The 15,887-nt window shown below is 47.9% G+C and overlaps 1 protein-coding gene across 10 annotated transcripts in view; it reads right to left on the reverse strand.

Annotated features, from left to right (window-relative positions):
- The window catches only part of PATJ (PATJ crumbs cell polarity complex component), a 1,359,209-nt gene that overhangs the window by 78,818 nt on the left and 1,264,504 nt on the right, over window positions 1-15,887 (reverse strand). For all 10 annotated transcript variants that reach the window (XM_085602445.1, XM_085602441.1, XM_085602446.1 and 7 more), the window contains one exon: window positions 5,403-5,506. In XM_085602445.1, coding sequence (XP_085458571.1) covers window positions 5,403-5,506 — 104 coding nt within the window. The remainder of the gene's footprint in view (window positions 1-5,402; window positions 5,507-15,887) is intronic.

The following is a 15,887-nucleotide window of genomic DNA, read 5'->3' on the forward strand; positions in this document are numbered from 1 at the left end:
GGCAGGAACTCGTTCGATGGCTCCCTTGGCCAAGAGAGCCATAACGTCCTGTTGGAGAAGGGCCAGATGATCCCCCAACATACGATGGTACTGAGGTGGCATGGCTTGGGGGGGTAGTCTCAAAGGGGAGGGAGTAGCCCCTTGGGACTATTTGCAAAACCACCTGTCTGATGTGATGGTACGCCAGTGGAGGATATGTTGGCGAATCCTGCCACAAACTGGCCTGAAAGGTCGGATTAGGAGGGATTGGAGGCAGCTGCAGAAGGGGCTGTGGTGGACTGGCCCGTCTGCTGGCCCCCAGAACCACGGTGGTGTTTCCCACGTCCCCGGCCGCACTGGGGCTTAACAGCTTGCGCCGGCCTGTGGCCCTGGAAGAAACGTAGTGGGGCACCCCTTCTGTAGCCACGAAATGGGTGAAAAGCAGACAGTGCAGGGTGTGTGATGGAAAGGCCCAAGGACTTGGCCATAGCCCGAGAGTGCTTGAAGCACTCTAGCGCACTGCTTTGTCGCAAAACAGCCCACGGTCATCAAAGGGCGTTTCCATCAGGGTGTTCGGGACAACCCCAGAAAAGCCAGTCCACCTCAGTCAGGCGTAGCGTCGAAGGGCTACCGACAGTGAAATCGTCCTACCCAGTGAGTCGGCGGTGTCCAGTCCAAAGCGGATGGTAAACTTTGCTGCATCTCTCCCCTCAGCAACTGCACGGGAGAGTACGACCCGGGCCTCCTTCGGGCACTGGGGCAGCACTTGCGCTACCGTATCCCACACAGAGTGGTAATAACGGCCCAAAAGACATGCAGTGTTTACCGACTGCAGTCCCAAGCTGGAGGAAGAAAACATCTTCCCAAGTTGGTCCAGCTTTTTGGATTCCCTATCAGGTGAAGTGTTAGGGAATGCGCCTTTGGATGTCAAGGTTTGAACCACCAAGCTCTCAGGGGTGGGTTGCAGGGAGAGGAAAGCGGGGTCACCCGGGGTGGGGCGGTGGCGTCGGGCATTAGTCCTATCCACAGGAGTTGGGCCTGGACCAGGTGTCCAAAAGGATGTCGGTTAGGGCTTCATTGAATGGCAGCAGGGGTTCCGAAGAGCTCGCTGCCGGCTGAAGCACCTCTGGCGTTAGGTTAGTGCTGACTGCCACTGTAGGTAGCTTGAGGTGGAGAGCCTCGGCCACCCTATGTAACACCACTGCGTATGACACTCCCTTCTCCGTAGCCACGGTAGGAGGAGACAACATGCCAAGGTCTGGGGAGGTATCTAGACCACTGGCATCCCCCAGTTCCGGATCATAATCCAACTGGTCGGTCAAAGGGTCTCTAGACCCCTCCTAGTCTTCCTCACCCTCCTTAGGCTGTCAATTTGGCTGAAAAGGGCCAGGGTGGAACACAGGCCAAAAGTACCCATCGGCGCCAGATCAGACGTTGATCGACGCCGGTCCGGCTCCGTGTGCACATCGGGGCGGAAGCTGGGGTCGACGCTGGCTGTTGGTCCTGCTGGCGCAGGCTGCGGACGTGGTGCCTGTGGAATCGCCGCCGGTGGCGGTGTAACGAGGTCGACGGGCGCGAATCCGGATCCAGGCCTGGATCTAAGGGGGCCCTGTGGGGCCGAAGCCGCCAGTGTCGAAGGCTTAGGGCCCCCAGCCGAGTCCACGGGGCCCGAAGGCATGCCGGTGGGAGTCAGGCAACCCAAAGATGGCATGCATCGCTTCATAGAACTGATGAAGCTGGGCAGGGGTCGCTCCCGGTCCCGAGAAGAGAGGGAAGGCCGGAGTTGAACCTGTAGGCTCCGCACGCGGAGCCGCGGGCGGGACACAACCCGTACCCTTCGTCGCGTCAGCCGATGGAAAGCCAAAGAGCGATGATGCTTCTTCGACTTCTTCTTATGCTTCGACTTACCTGACCCCGAGTGCGAAGACTTGAAAGAGGAGTGATGATGGCTCCGCGATCGGTCCCTCAACCTCCCACGTGACCGGGACCTCGAGCGACGCGGAGACGACTGCCGGGCCTTGAGTAGCTTTCGGGAACGCTCCTGCAAAGACTTCGGGGCCATGGTTCGGAAGTCGGAGCACGACTTGGGGTCATGGTCGCGCTCCAGGCAGTAGAGGCACACGCGGTGCGGATCCGTCACCGACATCAGTCGGTTAGAGGAACTGCGGGCCTTGAAGCCGGGCATCCCTCGTGCACCAGGAGTCGATGGACTCAATAAACGAAGTCGAGAAAAAGTCAGTCAAAAAGAACTGATGTCAGCGCACGAGGGCGGCGTCTATGTAGCTAAAGTGAAGTCATCTCGGCAACCACGACGCCGGCGACGAACGCGGAGTCGACTGACGCTACCTTCCAACGTGCAAGGGGTACTGCTGCCGAAAAACTTTCCGGATCCAGTATGACGTTTGGGGGTAATTCTAAGGTAAGGAATCTATAACTAACTGTTTCTTTCAAATATGTCTATAATGATGCAGGCTCTGTTTATAACATTATCTGGAAGACCACAAGGGACCATGAACTGCACCGCTTGGCCTGTTATGTGCAAAATGTATAGCATAAAGGAATTCTCCTTATCCTTTTAATAATAAGGCACAGATTGAAATAAAGTGCCTCAGGAAATTAGTCGGATGCAGCTGGATTTATGATACAGCCTGTCATTTGGGGGTCATGGAAAATTTGTTTTAAAAGGTGGCAGTCATTTAATGATGTTTAAAATTGGTTAGTGCCATTATTTAGAGAAGCAACCAGCGGCGCTCCATTCCTGCCTGGAGGCAGTATTCGGGTGGATGTGTAACTCATCCCTGAAATTGAACGGCTCTAAGACCGAGCTTATGATCTTAGGTCAGTCTTCCGTCTCCCTGTCTCCCAGTAGTTGGCCTGACTGCATGGGAGCTCTTCCCAGCCCTAAGAAGGAGATTAAGAGCCTGGGGTGTGGCTGGAGCATGACCTGACGTTTAGAACACACGCCAAAAAGACCGCGGGTGTCTGTTTTGGTATGCTCCGGTCAGCCCGCAAGATTCTGTCACTCCTCCCTGAGACCTCTCGTAAGTTGCTTATACAGGGGCTCATTATCTCTAGGCTGGATTACAGCAATGCTCTCTTCTTGGGTGCTTCGGAATCCACATTCAAGAAGTTGCAGCAGGTGCAAAATGCGGCAGCCAGACTGCTAACTAATGTCCCCAGAAGGCAGTCTGCTAAACCAGCATTGATGGCACTGCATTGGCTCCCGATGCGGGGAAAGAGTAACCTTTAAGGCACTCTGCATGGCACAGAAGAGTCTGCAGGGGAAGGGCCCAGCGATCCTGAGGAACATGATCCAACCTTATAAAGCAGCAAGGGCTCTTCGCTCTGATCACAAATTTCTTCTCCAGTCTTATAGAGTAAGACGAGCCCGTACTGGAGGGAGAAGGTTCTCAGTGAATACGGCCTCCGCCTGGAACTCCCTGCCACTCAGATTGCGGGCAGAAACCAACACTCTGCGTTTCTGCAAACTATTAAAAACTCACCTGTTCCCGGTTTAAGATGACATGCGCTGGGTGCTGCTCCATTCTATTGACAGCGCTGGGATGCCCAAGGGTAACCGTGCGCGGTATAAAACTCCAAATAATAATAATAATAATAATTTACTGCACTGTTGCAATCGCAGTCTTGTGATGTCAGTGTGCATTTCACCCCCGTCTACAACATAAACTTAGCCCATGTATTCCAGCTCATGTCGTTAGACCTGATCACTTATGCCAGAAACAAAAGAAAAATGGTGGCATAGGTGGGGTTGACACGGAGAGTGATTAATCGTGGCCCCAGTCCACAAGCGACCAATGAACGCTGATGGCAAGAACAACTTCTATAACAGGATCCATTCAACGAGGCCATGGACGACTGCCATAGGCAACCTCTGTCAACAACGGCAAGGACCACGTCGACATTGGGTCACTGACCAACAAAGCAGCCATACAAAACCACTGTTGTGTTGTCAACACAGGTGACTGTCGCCAAGGAGGCAGAACACGGACGTCACAAAGCGGCCATACATGACTGCGAACGACGACAGTAAGGACAATGTCAATGGCAGGTCACCTACAAAGCAGCCATATATGACTGGCGTCCACAACAGCATCATTGATGCAGGTTACCATCGTCGAGGAGGCAGGCTCCGACGGCAAGGTGTTGACAGGCAGCCTTTGACAGAAAAGAAGCAGATCATCAGTGGGCTGAGGTGGAGTATTGGCCGTCACTGGTAGGCATCCTCGTTGACGTTGGAATTGCCGACTATGAGGAGGTATTTGAGGCAGTATTATCAGCCTGGGGCTTTGCCATCGACATACCTTAAGAGGACATTAGAGGGGAAAAAAACTCCATGAGAATGGCAGGAGTTATAGTTTTAAACATAAAAGTTCTTTCTCCAGTGGACTCGGGCTAAGCCTTTAGAAAGAACATTTTGGGAGCATATTTTCTGCTTGGTTCCGTAAATGTGACCCTCGTGGAGGTAGAAGTAATGGTATTGTCCTCTTTTTGAAATCCAAGAAAGCATTCTTTTTAATTTATTTCAATATGGGTCATCAAAAAAGATGTGTCCTCACACTATAGCTATATGGTCAAAAGAGCCTTTTAGTTGGCTTTAAAGCATAGTAAAAAAATACAAAATACAAATAAAATGTTTTCCTATACCCAATGACAGATGATTGAGCAGAGCTCAGAGGACTCCCTGCTCACAAAGAGAGGTAGAAAATCTGAGGGACTCAGCCTCTGTTGGGAGTGCTAGGGTGTGCTGTAACCTGATTGTTGAGGTTTAAGTTTGGTCCTTTCTTAAGTAAAGACATAGATAGGCTACTAAACTAGTTTTTACTTAACCTTTATAGCCTATGATAGTAATATATACTGCTTTATTATGGTAATGTGGGACTCCCACTTCGACGACGGGGAATGATTCAAGCATGTGAATCTATGAAAGATCCAAAATGGATAATATATGAACTACTCTACCTAGCAGAGGCAAAGAAAGTCCAAACAAAATACTGAAACAACTAGAAAATGTGTATGCAGAACACAAAACAAAGTCTTAAGATCAACCACTAAATTGCCCCGCTGGTTATGTTGTGTTATGTGTATTTGTAAAGTGCACTATGATACATGAGGGTTTCCTGGCGCTGAGCAGATGTATGCCTAGAACTGCCTTTTGATACGTTGGTTTCGGTAGGCTGCCCTTAACAAAACCTTAGCCTCTAGAAAGGAGACTAAAAGAGTACTTTTCACAGGCGAAGTGCACAGCAGCCATTCAACACGAACAGAAATATTAGATGACAGATTTATATACAGGTCACTTATGACCATGTATGACAGACAGGTTGCAGCTTTCCAGTTGTGCAATCTACTACAAGAATGAAACAGGCTGAAGCTAGAGAGGAAATGGCACCACAAATACTCACTCTGGGTCTTCGGAATGGAGCTCAACCGCAGAATTAGGATTCAAGCCAGTAGATATATTTTCCAACTGATTAGCAATCGCACTAATATTTGTGTCCGCAACAACCTGAAATCAATTTGACATGCTTATTTTAGCAATGTGCAATTATATTTATTACAACAATCAGTCTCAAAACGCATCAAAACAAGCAAGAAATAAGAAAACATACATGAGGTATTAAAAAATTAAATAATTTATTTTAGGTTGTGTTTACCATATATTATTTAAAATTCCTAAGTTTCTGCAATAATTATAAGTACATGAAAAGATATGTAGTACAAGGAAACGGGTAACCTTTATACTCAAGTCTTCTTTCTAGTCCATGAACACCTTCCCATTATAAATTTTGGGGATATTCCAGTTTCCAGGTAACAGGGGACCATAAACTGCTTTAAAAGGGGCTAAAATAGGAGTGCTGCCATCATCCCAGTCAATGAAAATAACTAAAGCAACTACACTGAATAATCTATATCTGTCGTTTAATCACCAAATGAAGATATCATTTGTGGTTGGGGTGGGGCTTTATGGTTTTTTGGGGGGGCTGGGGTATCTTGTCAGTCTAGATTGCCCTAGTCTTTCCTGGGGGTAAGCAGAGCCTCGCCATTTCACTTCTTGAAAAACTGAGCCAATTAGTGTGTTTTTGGAGAATGGCAAAGAAGCCAATGAGAGGGGGTTGGCAATGGGAAAGATTCTCTGTGTCTGTCATGTCACAATAAAGGTAAATTTATCTTGCTCTTAGTTCCTAGCTTTTCCCACTTTCTGTGTGTGGGTAAAATCCACAGCACTTGAGAGTACAAAAAGGTGGGGCCATGGGAGCATCATTCAGTTTAGGGTGAGACAAAAAGGTTGTACTGCACTTCTCAGCCTAATTTTGAACTTACCCAGGAAGAAGACTATGTCATATAACTCTGACAGCTGTATGTCCGGGGAATGCCACCAAAGCAGCTTTAGCACTTGAGGAGTGTGCATGGACACGGGCTGAAGATTCATTCCCATACAGGATGCCGCTGTGGTAAAGGATGTAATATATCTGGCAAATATGGACTTAGCAGCTGCTTGGTGAGCATCACTGCCTCCAAGTCACAAAAGGATGGTTAACAGAACGCAGGTCCCTGGTTCTATTGAGGAAGAAACGCAAAGCACTCTTGACAGTCAATTTGGCTATCTTCATAAGAATTAATTTGAACATGGAAAGAATTTCAAGAGGCTGATGTAACCTTTGGGACAAATCTAGACCAAGTCTTGAAGACCACCTTGTCCTACAGGAATGGAAAATGGTTCTGAGGTACAAAGAGATTGTGTAGAGGGTAAAGCCAGACACACCCCAGATATCAGGTAAGAGTTCTTTATTTGAAGCTTGCATATAAAAGGGGAAACAAGAAACCCACGATAAAGGAATGCACATCAGACTTCCCACCAGCTAGTCTCCAACTACTTTCCACTCCAAAGCACATTCCATTCCACCAATATATTCCATCATCCACCAACCATTCCATATTCTAAATCCCACAATATACCACAGGTTGCAACTCACTTATGTGCCTGCAACACCTACCTACAAAAACGTTTCTATAAGAGAAATGTTCTACTGACATGAAGCCAACAGTTCAAAGGTTGTATTCATTGATCTGGCTATAACCACTTTAAGGTCATAACAGAATGCCAATGCCACCAGATACCTGTTTATGACCTCAGCGTGGAGATGGCTTCTCCAGCAAGTCTGAATGGTTGCAAGTAGGTTTCACAGATGTGAACCCATTATCCTGATTTAGTTAGATGATCAGAAAAAAAGTCATAGTATCCTCCAGCAAGCAATTGAGCTGATTTATATCTTTTAACAGGGCCCAATGGCATAAACTCAGCCATATCCTTCTGTCCTGATTTAGGGTGGCAGAGTTCCTGACAGCCTCCAGAAAATCCAAACTCTCTGTGGAAAGACCACTGTAGGCAAAGGTTAGCTCCTCAGAAATCATACACTCCATATGAGCATTGGGAGGGAAGTATGGAGTATTTGCAGCCCATCCACGAACATGAAGGGACGATGATACTGTCCTTTTGAAGTAAATGAAGCAGGTCCGAGATTCAAATCTGGCGAGGTCAAGTTAGCACAACTTCAATCTCCAAACTCCTTAGGCTGTCTTCAATCTTCTGCAGGGGCTTGGTAATCAATGTGTAAGAGGGAATGTGTACAGGCACATCACAATCCAGTCCAGCACCAAACTGTCCCACTGGTACCCAGCCCATTGTACGTCCAAGAGAGGAAAGATTGTATTTGGTCACATTGTTGACCGTACGCCTCAGGCTTCTAAGGTGCAGTTTAGGACTTGCATATTGTTCAACTAATCATATGGGTAGTGCAGATGCCTATCTAGGTTGTCTGCTCGGATGCGGTTGAACAAGTTATTTACCTTCGGTAACGCCTTATCTGGTGGAGACTATCTAACCACAGACTCATTATTTTAGATTATCCCCAGGCGTTAGACTGGATCCAGAAACGTTTCAAGCAGTACCCCTGCAAGCCATTGGATGCCGTATTTGGGCGCTGCGTCAGTCGTCAGCACTGGAAATGACATACGCAGTACCTATATAGGCGACACCTCGGCACGCTGGCCTCAGTTACTTTTGTGACATTCCACGCCAGGACTGCAGAGCTTCGATGAGCACTGACCACAGGTGTGACAAGCTGAGGACCTGAGAAGGGTGCCACTTACAGCATAATCAGTTCGCAGAGTAGGCAGGATGGGAGGGTCAGTAAGGAATCTTAATGCATGAAGGTGGAAGTTACACAGTTTCGGGTGAAGGGCCCCCCACATTGCTGCGACAGAAGATCCTCTCAAAGAGGCAGCCTGACTGAAGGACCGATGGTCAAGCTCGGCAGCTAGAGATACCAGACTCTCCATGCCCAATCTGGGCCCACAAGAATGACTTGGGCCCAGTCGTTCCTGATCTTCTAAAGAACTCTGTGTAGGAGTGGTATTGGAAAAAAGGCATACCAGAGGCTGGAGCTCTACTCGAGATGAAAAGTGTCTCCGAGTGAGAGTCACCTTGTGAAACTCAAGCATGCAAAACTGCTGGCATTGAAAGTTCTCTGTGGTGCCGAACAGATCTATCCAAGGCTCTCCTGCTGAAAGCGACCTGTACCACATCTAGATGGAGATGCCATTTATGATTATCTAGGCATCTTCAGCTGAGCTCGTCCACTCTGGTGTTGAGAAAGCCTGCCGGGTGTTGAACCACCAGGGAAATGACCTGATATTCAAGCCATGTCCAGAGATGTACGACATATGGACAAAGGGTCTACGGTCCCACCCCGCCCATTTTGTTGCAGTACCACATGGTGGTGGTGTTGTACGTGAACATATGCACCAGCGTTCCCTTGGTTGATGGAAGAAAGGCTTTCAATGCCAAGCGAATCGCCCGGAGCTCCAACAGGTTGATGTGGAGCTAGGACTCCGCCAGAGACCAGAGTCCTCTGATCTCCACCTCTCCCAGATGGCCAGACCAGCCCAGGAGTGAGGCATCTGTAGCTACAGCCCGCTCTGGTTGGGGAAGGGCGAGGAGTCTGCTACAGACCCAATTGCGCTTCGTTAATCACCACTGCAGATCTTTCACAGTTCCCTCCAAGATCTGGTCCATGTCGGAGAGATTCCCCGATACTGTGCCCGCTGTGACTTCAAGTCCCACTACAGAGCATGCATATGTCGATGGGCATGAGTAACCTGCAGGATGTCAGAGGCGATGATGGCCAGCAGCCTCAAAGTCAGTCCCAGTGAAATCCAGGATAGAGGCTGAAACATCAGAACCATAGCCTGAGTATTCTGGATTTGCTGCTTGGGAAGATAGGCCTAAAACTGCACTGTGTCCAGAATGGCTCCGATGAAAGGGAGCATCTGCGACTAAGTCAGGTGTGATTTCGGCACGTTGATAGTGAACCCCGGAGAATTCAGGATGTTTGTCGAAGTCTGAAGGTGGGAGAGGACTGACTGGTGCGAGCCAGCCTTCAATTGTCAAGGCAAGGCAAGACTGGAACCACCAACCTCTGAAAATGAGCTGCAACCACCGCCATCACTTTCTGTTGTGAACACCCAAGGGGCGCTGGTAAGCCCTAAAGGGATCACGGCAAACTGAAAGTGCTCTTGGCCCTCTGTGAACTGCAGCTAATGTCTGTGGGCAGGCAGGATGGGAATGTGTAAATATGCATCCAACAAGTCCAACGCCACTATCTAGTCTCATGGGTCAGGGCAGACAGACCTTAGGCGAGTATGAGCATTTTGAACTTTTCCTTTTTCAAGAAGAGCTTGAGAAGGACAAAATCCTCTGTCCTCCTTTTTTTTACCAAAAAGTAACAGGAATAACAACCACAACCTACTTCAGATGCAGGCATCTTCTCTATGGCTCCCTTGGCCAAGCGAGCCTTCACTTATTGACGGAGCAAGGAGAGACAGTCTTCTATCTGCCTTGGTGGCATGGGTGGTGGTGTAGTCACAAAGAGGAAGGAGTAGCTAGTATGGACAATCTGATGGACCAGGGGTCTGGATGTCACTGACCTCCTGCAGGTGATGGCGTATCCTGCCTCCCACTGCGTGCCAAAGATGGTTGGAGGGCGAACTAAAGAGACTTGGTGGCAGCGGCGGCCAGGGGGACTGTGGGTGGTGGACTGACCTGACCGCTGGCTGCCTGTCCCACGTGGTTTGTGTGACCCGCGTCCTGGGCTACTAAAAGGCTGGGAAGTTTGTTTTCTGTGAGCCTGGGAGGGTATGGAAGTGGTTGAAGGCCCATTCTGTAGCCACAAAAGGGACGGAAGGCAGACTGATGGTTACGAGGGGCCACAGACAAGCCCAAAGACCTGGCCGTAGCTCTGCTCTCCTTAAAGCACAACAGCCCAGACTTTTCTTTCAAAAGGAGAGAGCCACCAAAGGGCATGTTCCATGAGGACAACCTGGACATCCCCTAAAAAGGCAGTTGTTCTAAGTCAGGCGTGGCGCCTCAAGGCTATTAACAATTAAATCGCTCTATTGAGTCAGTCAGTTGTGTCGAGCCCACACCTAGTGGTAAACGAAGCTGCATCTCACCAATCAGCAACAGCCAGGGTGAGTATGACTCAGGCCTCCTCCAAGACCGCAGCACTTGTGCGATCGAGTCCTATACCATAACATATGGAAATAACAGCCCAATAAGCATGCAGTGTTCACCAACCACAATGCTAGGCTCAGGAAATAGAATATTCTCTTGTCAAAGTTATCCAGCCTCTTGGATTCCCTATCCGGTGGAGTGGTAGGGAACTCGCCTGGATTAAATCTGGACATGGATGCTTGGACCACCAAGCTCTCCGGGGTGGGTGCTGGGAAGGAATAATGGGGTCCCTAGGAGAGGGGCAATGGCAGAGGGCAATCATCCTATGCACAAGAGCCCCTCTGCAGGGATTGGACCAGGCCCCAAGAAGAACATCTCTCAGGGCTTCATTGAAGGGGAGTAGAAGTTCAGAAGGGGAGACTCCCACCTAAAGCACCTCTGGCTTGACCTCCACTATGGGCAACTGAAGGTCCAAGACCTCAGCGACCCTATGCACCACCACTGCAAAAGAGGCTCCCACCGAGAGATCAGGCCAATGTCAGGTGAAGTGTCTAACCCACTGGCCTCCACCAGTTCCGCGTACCAGTTATGCTGTTCCACTTCTGGTAGCTGGTAACCATATGGGTCTATAGACCCCTTCCATTTTTCTCTAGGCCTATCAAACAAATAAGGCACTAGCTCTGTTCCGAAAAGCATAGACCCGGAGTCGGCATAGGAGGACACCCATCCGGCTCTGTGTCAAAGTCGCATTAAGGATGTGGGTGGCACCACTTAAGGGAATCAGCAGCGCCGGGGGCCTCTGCAATAGGTCGGGAGCTGAGAAAGACTCGGTCTGAATACAGCAAGGGATCCATGGGGTACGACTGGTTCCAAGGGAGAACCCGCCGGCGTTGATCCAGTAGCGGCCCTTCCTGTGACCATGGGGTCCAAAGTTGCTCCAGAGGGGCCAGGATGCCCAAATATTAGGCACATGGCCTCACAGAACTCCTTCAGCTGCGAAGGGCTAGCTCTGGGAAAATGGGGAAGCGCAGAGCAGACCTGGGTTCAGGTTCTGCCAACTCACGGCCTAGAGTGCCGACATTCCCGCATCTCGTCAGAAGACTTTGATGGATGTGGCAAAGACCTCTTTGACTTCTTGTGTCTGTGGCACTTACCCGACGACTTGAAGTGCGACAACGACCATCGGGAAGGGCTCCGCAAACGGTCATGGAACCTTCCATGTGAACGGGACCTCGAACGCTTGAATATCTTCCGGATCCAGTCTGACGCCTAGGGATATTCTAAGGTAAGGAATCTGCGCCTAACGTGTTTAGCAGATAATAAAAGCATTACAAGAGTCCTGCAAAATAATTCTATGCTCAATCTCCAATTCCCACAGTTCTATTGAAAGCCGGCAGATATACGGTGAGTGGCTGCTGCCTTTCATTTTTAAGTAAAAGCAAGCTTTGTTTTTGTGTATAGGCATTAACAACAGCCTCGTTCTGATGATATATAAAAGCTTGCAGTGCTTAGGAGGATTGCCTGCAACTTGAAATTTTTTTGTGGAGGGACACGTTTGATCTGTGCAATGTATCCCTGCACAAGTGCCCCCTGCATAAGCTTCCAAGTTCTACTCTGAAGAGTCAATTGTGATCAAGAGTTGTGGATGGCCCAGGCCTCAAATGTATCCCACAAAAGAGTTGGATCAAGTCCCCACCACCAAAATGTTAGAACAAAATATAAAAGTACTGGGGTGACAGGAAAATAGTTTACCTCTGCTGCTGTCCATTCTGAAAGTTGGGACAGGCTGTATTGCTATAAAAATGAGGTACCTCTCAACCTCTTGTGAACGTTATTGAGACGGCAACTGAAGCAGAGATGGCCTGGAAGGAGGCAACTGGGGAAACTGTAGAAGAAAGTGTTTTTGAACACAAAAGGAATCAAACATTACTGATAATTTGAGTCCAATTATGGTAGTGGAGACAAAGCTTGCCTCACAAATAAGTTTAGTGAGTCTCCTCTGATGAATCAGAGATGGGATATGCATCCCTATAAGGTCATTGGTACAACTGGTTCTGCTGAGCCTGGGTGAATGGTCTTGTTCATTCCTCACAAGCATCTCCTCTTTGACTGCTGGGGGAAACCTCAGGAGGGGGATTGGAGAAAAATTAGACATTGGCCTTGAAAATGATGGTAAGACTAGAAGATAGGTGAGAGTCTCAGCAGTACTGCTTAAATGTCACTCAGCATCTTTGCGTGAACAAACCCATGTTGAGCTGCTGCAGAGTCTTGTTTTTTGGGGGACCAAATAAGTTCTTCACATCACAAGTGAAGTTGTTGCCATTTTCCAAGGATCTGACTGGAAGTACAAAACCTTAAGACAGATAACACCACTAGAGACTGATGTGGAGCGACAAAGAAAGGGCGGTCTTTGAAGCCCTATAAGTATTGTCCACATGCGTTGAGAATTCCAGCTCAGCGAATCCCTACTACTAGATCTGAGGAACCCATTTGTTGAGCATACATACAGGGTATGATGAGGCGGTGCCCTTTATGACACACCTGTGAAGTACCAGCATGTAAGGCTTTGATTTAATAGCTTTCAAATGGATTTCTGGCTCACCCCAGGTGGGAGGACATGATTGACAAAGCAATCACCAGGATACAAGAATATCCTGTATCTTCTGCGCTGTAACCCTGCTTAATCACAAAGCAAGGTGAAAAGGGCGATGTTATTGCCAAACTACCAGCCCTTGCCCTGCAACCTGGCAATACCAAATCTCCTTACGGTCATCTTCTAATCCCACCAACCAATCTGCACTCCCATACCCCCACTGATCAACACACCTAATTCTACTAATGTAATCCTAATCCACCACAAAGACACTGGCGTAAATACATGGACTGGTCCACTAACCTTGAGTTCCAGGAGCAGAGTGCTGCCCAGCGTAAAGCGCTTCAACACCTCTACAGGGGTCGTAAGCTCTATATAAATATAATTACAAATACAATCTTTATCACTTTAACATGCTAGATGTCTGCCAACCCTCCATATTGACATTCCATGTTTCTGTGCCACGACAAACCAAACCATACAACAGAACTTTCCTAGTCTCTGTAGCACGTGTCAATGGGACAAGTGAACGGATACACATCAGTCCTATATGTACAACAGCTGGTGACGGCGATTAACACAGATGAAGCTTCACAATAGGAGAATTCTAGGCTGCCAAACGTCCTGGGCCTTTCTACTCCAGGGTTTTGCATATTGCCCCCAGGTGATGAGAACAAGATGCTTTAGGTATAAACTCGGTCCTTTATTCTAATATACAAAATGCAAAATATACAAAAAAAAACATTGCCGGTAAGTAGCCTGTGATGAGCAAACTGGTGCACATCGCCCCTTATCTCCTTACAACACCGGCAGGAAGCTGATTAAATTCAGGGACGTGTAGACAGTGAGATGGGGGACTGCTCTGCTGAGACGCTAATCTCCCATTTCCAAACAGCATGTGCAAACCCGTTAACATCTTTCCCTGGACAAACTGATAATGAACCTTTCCACACCAGTGACCACAATCACATGACCTTTCACAACAGTGAAGCTGTACTGCTTGATAATATAAACAATTATTTTATGGCGTGCCTGTAGCGGGTGTCAAAACCGCGCAAACATTCTACTCTGAGTCTTGATTCTGGGCAGAGAAGCACACAGTCACTTGTCAAATAAAACGAATACCACTTAATTTCAAATATGTGTGTTTGTATTTTAAGCAAAACTGGGGTAGCTACCATTCCCAGAGGAAAATACCGGGCATTTGTTCACGTTTTAAGCTTCTGCATGATACTTCATACATGATACTTGAATAAATCTGTTTTAATTTTTAACATAGCCTTTCTGTCTTTGTTCACTTTAATTATCAGTCAGGGGTCATTAAGACAGCTCAAGAACACGTTTTAAAGTGCTTTCTTTTACAACAATTGTTTTAAGTATACACTGATAAGTGGAAAAATACCAGCTTTAGGTGAGTTTTATAGACGCGGAAATACAAACTCTTCTGAACAAAGATGCTATATGTCACCGGAGCTTCATCCCAGGAGGGTTTGCAGTACGTATTCATGGTGGAAAAGAAAGGAGAAGGATCTCATCTTGTTTTAAACTTCTGCAACTTCAATCATTAGATCGGTTACAGGCATTTCAAGATGGAAGGCATCTATCTGCTCTAAGACCTTTTCCAGTGCAGAGACTGGATGGTCAGACTCGACCTGAAAGATGCATATCTGACCATTCCAATTTATGTTCCTCACAGGAGATTTTTCCAGGCCCAATGATAAGGGAGTTGTTACGAGTTTAGAGTACTGCCCTTCAGCATGTCCTCAGCCCCATGGTGTTTCACAATACTCATGAGGCAGGCAATGGAAGCCTTACGGACCGAGGGAGTTCACATGATTGTCTACTCGATGATCTTATCATTATGGTTCTAGAGAAGAGAACAGAGATACTGCACCTCTCCTGGGCGATTCAATTACTGCAGGAATTGAGGTTTGTTGTAAATTCTGAGAAATCAGAGTTAATCCTGAAGCAATCCATAGAATTCTTAGGTTTTCAGGTGGATTCTATTAAGGACACAGAGACAAGGATTTTCCAAAACAATTTACTAGGCAATGTGAGACTGTATGGCATATTAACTCATGAAACTGTATTACTTTAGAATATAATTGTATACCTGACCTTGATGTTAATGGTGAAACATATGCGTATGTATCAAAGAGACCCCTTGCTTGAAAGAGAAGGGTGCGGGGGGACAGGGAGCTTGATTATAAGGTCTAGAGCCCGTGCTCCTATAGTTAATCAATTACTCAGCAAATGGGCTAATGTCCCTAAGAAAAGGGGGCAGGGTCTTTCAAATGGTAGCGAATGCCCGGACCAGGATCATGGATGGGAACAGTCAGCAGGACTGTTTCAGGTTGCCCTCACACATCCCCTAGAGGATGTCATGCTTCATCATAGGGCAGTGCTCCTCGTCGGGATGGCGCTGCAATGCCCTATGGGTCCCCCGAAGGGTCACTTCACCGAGATCTTTTTAAGAGGCTGCCGTATGATCAGTGCAAGTGAGGTGATCCGTGATGTGGAATAGTGAGGTGTGATTAGAGGCTAAAACTGATAAGGGGGATCCTGCACTATACATTAATGAGGGGATCACCCTTTCAGGGTTAAAAAACCTATGTCAGGTGAGGGCTACCTTGGGGTTTAAAAGGAACCCTAGTAGTCAGTATATTAAGACCAGATACGGGAAGTAGTCATGGGAGGAGAAACCTAGCTCAGGTCACTCCCTCAAAGGTGTGCCAACATGTTTCCCGCCTGGCGTGGTCGTAAGGATCCGTGGCGCTTTGT

Source organism: Triturus cristatus, chromosome 4_2 (genome assembly GCF_964204655.1).
Source record: "Triturus cristatus chromosome 4_2, aTriCri1.1, whole genome shotgun sequence".
Classification (NCBI taxonomy): Eukaryota; Metazoa; Chordata; class Amphibia; order Caudata; family Salamandridae; genus Triturus; species Triturus cristatus.